The sequence below is a fragment of the Trachemys scripta genome, chromosome 14, assembly GCF_013100865.1.
Source record: "Trachemys scripta elegans isolate TJP31775 chromosome 14, CAS_Tse_1.0, whole genome shotgun sequence".
NCBI lineage: Eukaryota > Metazoa > Chordata > Testudines > Emydidae > Trachemys > Trachemys scripta.
This window is the reverse complement of record NC_048311.1, coordinates 34,092,129-34,100,637: the sequence shown is the minus strand read 5'-3', so window position 1 is coordinate 34,100,637 and position 8,509 is coordinate 34,092,129. Positions and strand designations below refer to the sequence as shown.

Genomic DNA, 8,509 nt, shown 5'->3' with positions numbered 1-8,509 from the left:
AGGCGCTGCACCGCCAGCAGATGGATGCTGCCACCTACTGACATAAGTTGGTTTTCCAGCACGGCAAGACGTCAGCCCAGAGACCCCCAGGAACCCGCTCTGGGCTCAGCACCGACACCCCACTGGTGCCTCAGGGCAGGGCCTCGACCCTCGGTCCTGCTCCAAGCGTGCTGGGAATGGGGCCTCAGGAGAGCAGAGGGCCGGCCCACCCGACCCTGCAGCGAAGCCCCACAGAGGAGACCAGCGGCAGGAGCAGTCAATGGACAGAGCACAGGCCACATCTGGACCACCTGACACTTCTGAACGGACCACAAAAATCTGTTTATTTCCTGGTTACTGTTAGTGCTAGTGTGGTGTGAAACGTTTCTCTCAAGTCTGGACCTTGACAAAAAATAATTGACTATCCTGACTGACAGCCTCTGCGCCCCACCCCCCGGGAACACAGAGCCAAGGCCTGAGTCAGGTCAGCACGGCCTGCCACAGGAAAGGGGAGCCGGTCTCTGCCACAGGAACAGGCCAGGCGCTCCCCCCTCCGCTCCCAGGGGGCACGGGGCAAGACAAGGGAAGGGGCAGCAGAGCTCTCCCACCCCCAGGATGGAGACCCACAGCTACTGTGCTGCACCAGGCAGCCAAGGGCTCTGCGAGGTCTCCTGGCCGAGTGCCACCCTGCCCCAGTCTCTGGGACTGCTCACAGGGGTGTGGGATGCTCTCCTGGTGCCAGTGGGGACCCTGCGTGTGCTGGTCTGAAAGACGCATAGGGCAGGTTCCCCTTTCCCTGCACTGTAGTGTGTGAAGGGGGCTCGCCAGACCCTAGCCCACAGGACAGGATATCGGGGCTCCAGCCAGGGAAAGGCTGCCTACAGAACGGACCTGCTGTCCGGGCGAAGGAACCCTGCTGGAGATGTGCCAGTGAGCCCATTTCAGCAATACTGCCAGCACCGATTGATAAAGCAACATCTGCCCAGCTCCCACACAGCCAGAGCCTCACCAGGATAGGGGAGGACTCAGGAACAGGCCAATCCCATTCTGCACTGCAGCCATTTCCAGGGGCCGGCCACACTGTGCTGTTGGCTGGAAAGCTGCGTGCCCGTGGTTGGGATTGTCCCGTTTCACTGCCCCCTACCCAGCGCTGGAGGACGCCCTGCCCACAGAGCTGGAAGGCGATGCGCTCACCCCAGAATGGTCTGGGTTATCAAAGGGATACAGCAGCCAAGCACCACATCCAGGTCACAGAAGAGGGGCCGGAAAGTCACTAACCAGGTGCAAATGCTGCATCTGTCAGCCAGCAGGGCAAGGACCAGGCAGGGGCCTGGGCCAGAGCTTGTGTGGATTCCTGCCTGACTTGGCCTGTTCTCTGTGTACAGCGCAGGCAGGCAGGCCTTGGTGAGGGGCCAGGGCAGAGGGACTCCTGGCCTGTGGGGCAGATGCAGGGACAAGGCTCTATTCAAAGTCACTTAGCCATTCCCCTCCCCTGCCCAGCCAGAGAGTGGGGTCGGGCCCTCCCCAGGGGCAAAACAGAGGCCAGGACCCCAGAGCACTCTGAAGAGGAAAGGGCCTTTGCACAGGCCCCGCAAGGCCGGAGTACCTAGGAACAGCCCCTTGGGCCAGAGGGAGGCATGGTGGGGAAGCAGCTTGTGTCAGGAGGGCCAGGCCACTGTCCCGGTCCCTTCCCAGGGCAAAGGAGCAGGGAGCTGAGAGTGGCAGCAGGCCAGGGCAGGGCCCTCAGGGCTCAGCGCAGGGTCAGGCGCTGGCCTGCTCCCATCCCCAGAGAGCTGCAAGTCGGAGCCCTAACCTGCCAAGCTCGGCGCCTGCCCCAGCCAGCGGGGAGGGAGATGCCAGGTAAGCCAGGAACAAGGGCCGGGCTGGGCAGGGGGATTCAAAGGGGACGCCTGGCCACTGGCTGTAAGGGAGGGAATTGGACGCCCCGGCTGGGATCCCCACTTCTCCAGCATAGCGGTTCCCAGCAGGAGGCCCAGTGGCACAGAGCAGAGTGAAACCCTCACACGGCGTTCGGGGGCATTTCACTTTGGTTAATTTAATCTGTTAAACAGCCCAGGCTGTAGCATGGCTCCCTTCCGACCCAGCCAGGCCGTGCTGCAGCCACGCAGGCAGAAGAGCAGCGTCCGGGGGCTGGCTGCTACCCACCAGCCGACTGGGCACGGCCCTGTTAGCACGAGCTGCTCCCGCTCTGCTGTGCGCCGCAAAGGCCCTTTGTGCTGCGGGGAAACTCCAGGGTCACGTAGCAGCGGGAGCACCAGGCTGCGGTGCGGGGCCCTGCCTGGGGGAGGGGAAATCATGGGCCAGTCTCAGAGATGCTGGGCAGGAAGGAAACGCCCTCCGAGCGGCTGCCTCACAGCTTCGCTAAGCTCCCTGGAGACCTCCCCTGTCAGCACCCAGCGCTCTGTGGGGCAGCCTGGGAAGGGCCCTGGGGTGCAGGACAAGGGCTTGCAGCCCTGCAGAGGACCACGTGGAAGCTTGCAGTGATGGCCTTTCACCACCAGGTGCCGGGGCCCAGACATTCGAGCCACGTGTGCTGCAGCAACTCACCAACATGGTAACCCAGAAGCCTGGGACCCAGCCCCGGAGCCACCTCCCACGGGGATCCAGGCCAAGTCAGGAGCAGCGCGCCCCCCACGGCGACTACGTTCAGGCAAAGCCCCACGCGCCCGACCCCGGGGCGTCCCCACCAGGTCACAGTCCCTGTTAAATAAACTCAATCCCTTCGTATTTCATGGCCCCGATCCTGGTCTCCGGCAGCAGGAAGCGCCCGTCCAGCGTGAAGGCCATGATGTAGGTGGCGATCTTGCCATCGTCCTCCTCCGATTTCAGGGCCACGATGAGCTGGTCGTCAGTGTCGGGGATGAATTTGAAGGAGGAGAAGCCGTGGGTCGGGACCGCGGTCCCCACGTGGCTGACGGCGATGTCGCCGAAGTCCTGCGTGGCCCGCAGCAGCAGGTTGGTGCCCCGGTGCTCGTCGGCCTTCTCGTCGTAGCGCTCCTGGCTAGCCCGGCGCGGCAGGAAGAACCAGCGCTGCAGCGTCTCGCTCCAGGCGGCCGACTCGTGGATGAGGTAACCTGGGGAGGGCAGGGCCAGGGTGAGAACGACTCCTAGGGAGGCAGAGCACAGGGCTGGGAGCCAGGGGCTGCCTCTGCTATCTGGATGTGACAGATGCCCTAGGCCACGGCCCCCTTTCCTGGTGCAGGGGAGCGGGTGCCAGCAGACCCCCTTCTCGCTGGGATTCCCGCTATGCTGTATGGATGGTGCAGAGCCGGCAGCCAGCAAATCTGGACAGGGCGGGAGGCCAGCCAGGCTGAAGTAGCATGCCCGCGAGGAGCAGATTCCCCCTCCCAGCTCCCCTAACACAGAGGGCAGCACACACCACGGCCCTGCTCCGTGGGGCTACAGACTGCCAGCACGCCCAGGGACGGCACCCTGCTAGACACGGCTCTCCCACCACTGCAGGCACAAGACTGGTCACAGCACGATGGGCAGGAGGAGCCTAGCCCCTGGCACCCAGCCCCACCCACATCCCCTCCCCGTGGGTGGGGTGAGGGGAGGTTCAAACCTCCAGTTCCTTTAGCACTCGCATTGCCCCTCGCAGCCTGGAGGGTACAGAATAGGGAATTCCTTCCAGGCCCTCCCAAGTGCAGATGGGACTGCTCAGGGCTGTGGGGCGGCTGTGGGCGAGCCCCACCTCTTACCTGGGGGTCTGATGCCAGCCGCTGTCCTCAGGGCGTTGTAGTTAGACACCCAGTTCTCATGGCCCACGTCCCCCTTGGAGCCGACCACCTTCACCCACTCGGGGTTCTCATTCATCACCTCCCCGGTGGCCGTGGTCCACTCCTTCCCCAGGCCACCCACGTACAGGTGTTCATCCTTCACCGCCAGCCACTCCGCTTTAAAGCCTAGGCAGAAAGACCCAGTGTTAGCTTGCACAGGGGACCTCAGCGCTGCAGTCACGGGAAGGGGTGGATGCACCCACAGAGGATAGGGCCCCAAGCAAGGGCAGACTGGGCCAGCAGGGTAGGTCCCCCAGCAGTCAGGAAAGCCTCTCCCAGCCGCTCCTTGGGGGGATTCCCATGGCCATGATCCACAGATGCCCAGCAGGGCATGAAGGGAGGGGCTGGGCTACTGGTCACCGGGCAGCTCAGCTCTGGCTGCAGTTTGGCCTGGATCAGGCTGTGGCAGGGAAGACGAGGGGAGAGGCAGAGCTCACCTTTGCCCACGGTGCCATCCCCATCTGACAGGATCACCCAGGGCACCACCGTGGTGCCCTCGATCAGGTAGACCACTCCCGTCCGGTCATCCACTGCATACAGCTTCCCGTTGAAGACGACCAGCTCCGAGAGCTCCATGCCTCTCCCCTTTTCGGCCAGATGCGACTCCAGCAGGCTGTCGGCCCGGTCCCACTCCACCGTCACTCTGTCCCCGCTGGCCGACAGGGTCAGGTAGCCCTTCTTCAGGTAACTGAACCAGGTGTGCTCCCGTGAGCCCCTGGAGCCGGTGTCCAGGTCGGCAATGACCCCGATCCGGTAGCGCACCCCTTCCGAGTTCCTCTGGGGCGGGGACAGCGGGTAGGTGTCATTGTACCTGTCCCCGGGCAGCGGGCTGAGCCGCCGGTTGTGGGCGTTGGCCGGGGCTGGCCTCCCCGTGGCCGAGCGGTGAAAGCAGAGCAGGAGCAGGACCAAGGCGACGCTGAGCGAGGACACCAGAATGGCCTTCCAGCGCAGTCGGAAGCGGGGGTCAGCAGCCTTGGTCATGGAAGCTAGGACGGGAAGGCCACCGACGCTGATCCGGAGCGGGTTCATAGACTCACTCCATTCCAGGCGCTGGCTGGGCGGGACGGGCATCAGCCTGGGGGGCAGCAGAACCTGGCACCGAGCAAGCGAAGCGACAGGGTGAGACAGGGCCAGAGCTGGGTGGGGCTGTGCTCTTGTCCCAGGGTAGCTAGCAGGACCCCGGCCTCCGCCCTGCCACCAGCAGCACCCATGGGGTGGGCCTGTCTGCTGACATCCCTGCCCCTGGCACGCGCTCATCATAGCCTCAGGACAATGGAGCCGCTGGTGCGCCCTGCTCTGCGGGCAGACCTGGGTTCAACTGACAGGTAAGTGGGAAGCCCCCGAGAGGGCCCAGAAGATGGGGTGCCCCATCTGGGGAGTTCCTGTAGCTCGCTGAGGGGAAGACGGAGCCAAGACTGGCTGGAAACAAGCATCCCCTGCCCCACCCCACCCCTCCCCCAGCAGCTCCACTGCTCCGGCTGGGAGGGATGGAAAGTGCGGGAGCATCGGGAACAAAGGAGAATCGACCCCGCGCCTCTGAGCAGGACGGCCAGGGCCCTGCCAGGCCCAGAGTACCCCTGCCGAGGGATCGCCCCAACTGTAACTGGCATGGCCTCCCTGGCCACAGGCACTGCCCTGCGGATTGTAAACAGCAAACCCCGCAGCTCTGCAGGAAAGCGCGACCTGCAGTGCACCGCGGCCCACAACGGGGAGACGCCCAGTGAAGTTCACACAGCCATGGAACCCAGGAGTCCTGACTCCCAGTCACAGCCCCTCCGTAACATCCCCACCTGATTTAACCACCACCTGGCACATACCCAGCCAGCTACCGGTGCCCACCCATCGCGAGCGAGAGCTGGTGGGGGACCAGCTCTGGCAGCATCCCTGCCAGGCACTAGAAGCCCCCTGACCCACACCTGGCACTATGTCATCCCCACGGCCCATCACACACTGCCCTGCAGCTGGACCCCAGGGTCCCGCAGCGTCACCAGTTCTGCCCTGACAACGCTGCAGGTACAGGGGGCGGGGATCGGGGTTCCCTGGGAAGGGAGGGGTGGCAGGAGAGGGCCTGACGCCCCCTGCCCTACGGCATCTGCACCAGACAAGGGAAGCAGAAGAAAGACGAGGGCCCCAGGCCCCATTCCCCTTGCAGCCTCAGCAGCTCACCACATGGCAGAGCCCAAGCACCAGCCGCTCTCCCCCAGCCCAATCCTGCACGAGCCCCACAGCAGTGTAGCGAAACCCAGCAGGGCTGCCCAGCCCCCTGGCTCTGCCTAGGGTCCCGAAATGACCCCTCTATCGGCTCCCAGAGAGCGAGGGGCCCCACAGCTGCCAGCTCAGCTCTGACTCCTGCACTGGCAGTGAGGCAGACAGCTGCGTCCTGGCGCCCCGAGCTGCGGTGCTGCCTTGGACGAGAGGGTCTGAAGGGTGAATGCCAGCGACCACAGAGCTGCACACAGCATGCCCAGAAACCCCAGCTGGGGGAGGGGGCCCCGGGAGTTACAGGGATGTGGGGCAGGAAGCGGGGAAACAGCGGCAGCAGCACAAGAGAGCCCCCCAAGGGGTGTGGGACGGAAAGCAGCAGCCAGCCGGCTGTGTGCTCAGCCCTTCCCCGGAACTGACCTCTGGGGGCTCCCAGCCCTGCAGGGGGACAGCACAAGCCCTGGCCTAACAGTATGGAGAAAGGCCAAGTTCTCTGGCTAAGGGCATAAAGCAAATTCATAACAGCCGGGGACAGGCCCCCGAGAGCCCTGGTCACCCCCCCCCCCCCCCCCACTTCCAGAGCCGGGGATGGGCCCCGGGAGCCCTGGTCACCCCCCCCTCCCTCCCCACTTCCAGAGCCGGGGATGGGCCCCGGGAGCCCTGGTCACCCCCCCCTCCCGCCCCACTTCCAGAGCTGGGGACGGGCCCCGGGTGCCCTGACTCCAAGTCACCTGAGCAGTCAGGTCACACCCCCCAGATGAGGACGAAGATTCCCAGGCCGCTCCGACAGTCCAGGGGATCCTGCCCCCCAGCCAGCAGGAACGGCCTTTGTCTCAGGAGACACTTGCCTTCCTGGAGCCTGGCGCCCCTCCTGGGGCGAGCAGCCGGCTGGGCAGGGTCCGGGGGGGCAGACCCAGCCCCTGTGCTCTGCCGCGGCCCCCTGCTGAGCTGTGCAACAGGTGCCGGAACAAGCGGCTACGGGTGCTCGGCCCCTCCCTGAGCAGGATCCAGGAAACGGCAGAGGGATCTAGCCCTAGCCAACCACGTCTTCTTAAAGACACAGCAGCCCTTTCCCTCCTCTCCCCGGCCTAGCCAAGAGGCCAGTCTCCGCCCGGCCTGCTCACCCGTGTGCCTGCAGCGTGCCTGCAGCGTGCCCGCGGCCTGGGAGGCGGGCCGGGCCAGGGAGGCCTTGGGGAAGTGGACAGGGGACTGGACTCGATGACCTCTCGAGGTCCCTTCCAGTCCTAGAATCTATGAATCTAAGTCACTTTGCCGGCCTACCAGCCTGGGGGCAGGGACTCACTAGTTAATGACAAGGGCAGAGCCAGGCCAGGAGAGCCCCAGCTTGACAAGCCAGACGTGCCAAACCTGCTCTGGTGCATTGGTGCCTTCGCCTCCCAGCCCTTTCTTAGCTGCTCTAGGACTTCCGAGGTAGAAACAGTCTTTATTGGGGGGGGGCCTGCAGCTGTCCCAGGGCCTAATGTGGGGTGGGGGGTGCAGCCATCTGCCTTCCCTAGCCAGCCGTGCCCCAGGGAGGGGCAGTCCTGCCAAGGCGGCCGCTCCTTCACCCGGGCCTGCTCGCACAGCCAGACTCTAGTCACCCAGGGCCTGAGCTCGGCTTGCCAGGAAACAGGGAGACGCCCCTGTAACCGAGCAGCATCCCTGGGGCAATAACCCCCCACGACACCAGGGCACCCCATGGCCGGGAGCGACGGCTGAGCGCCCACGTCCAGCACATGGCCCTGCAGACCCCAGGCCAGCGATGCCCTGTAAGGGGCAAACCTCTAGCAGGCTGGCACGAGAACCTGGCAATCAAGGTGCCTTAAGAGAAGCTCTCTGGGGAGGGGCTGGATCTAGTGCCATCCCCCAACTCCCCAGCCCCCCTAGGTTAACAGCCGCTAGCTGCCCCCCTGGGAAGCTCCCCAGACAGCCCGGCTGCCTGGGGAAGGGATGCTGGCCAAGTCCCCAGAGCAGCCAGGACTCCTGCGTGCCTTCAGCAGGCTGCCCAGGGCACGAAGAGAGGCCTCATTGAGCCAGCGGGACGGAGGACTGGGGGAGGCATTGTCTGCTCGCTCTGGAGCGCAATGCTGCACTGGAGCAGAGGGCCTCGGGGCACAGAGCAGGGGCACAAGCACAGACACTGCAGTTCCCCCCACGAGACTCCCCCTGTAGATCGTGTGGGGCTGGCCAGGGATTAGGGAGCGCCCAGTGGGGGGGGGAGGGGGGAGAGAGATTTTAACACCCACGAAAGCCAGGGACATAACCAAAGGCAGTGAGACCGCAAGCCGCAGGGAGACACAGTACCACCTCCTCCGTACAACTCTACCCGAGCACCTCCAACCTGCCCCCAGCTTCTCCCCACATGTGCACAGCTCGGCCCGTGCCCCTCAGTCCTGACCCACAGCCCCTGCTAGCCCAGCCCTGCCCCCCCCAGCTCTGCCAGTGCCCCTCAGTCCTGACCCACAGCCCCTGCTAGCCCAGCCCTGCCCCCCCCAGCTCTGCCAGTGCCCCTCAGTCCTGACCCACAG

General features: G+C 65.0%; 1 protein-coding gene across 1 annotated transcript; it reads right to left on the bottom strand.

Moving 5' to 3' along the window:
- Window positions 1–302: 302 nt before the first annotated feature.
- Window positions 303–7,036, bottom strand: CANT1 (calcium activated nucleotidase 1). Its single transcript, XM_034790280.1, has 4 exons — window positions 6,830–7,036; window positions 4,217–4,871; window positions 3,702–3,905; window positions 303–3,074 (listed from the first exon to the last, which is right to left on the bottom strand). The coding sequence occupies exons 2-4, from the start codon at window positions 4,848–4,850 to the stop codon at window positions 2,704–2,706; spliced, it is 1,209 nt and encodes a 402-aa protein (XP_034646171.1). The 5' UTR covers window positions 4,851–4,871; window positions 6,830–7,036; the 3' UTR covers window positions 303–2,703.
- Window positions 7,037–8,509: the final 1,473 nt, after the last annotated feature.

Bases quoted from the DNA above. Each gene is read 5' to 3' on its own strand.
- CANT1 (XM_034790280.1), bottom strand. From the start codon at position 4,850: ATGCCCGTCCCGCCCAGCCAGCGCCTGGAATGGAGTGAGTCTATGAAC. The intron at 3,906-4,216 runs GTGAGCTCTGCC...CTTTCTGCCTAG, and splicing joins GGATGGCACCGTGGGCAAAG to GCTTTAAAGCGGAGTGGCTG. The intron at 3,075-3,701 runs GTAAGAGGTGGG...TGCCCTCCCCAG, and splicing joins GGCTGGCATCAGACCCCCAG to GTTACCTCATCCACGAGTCG.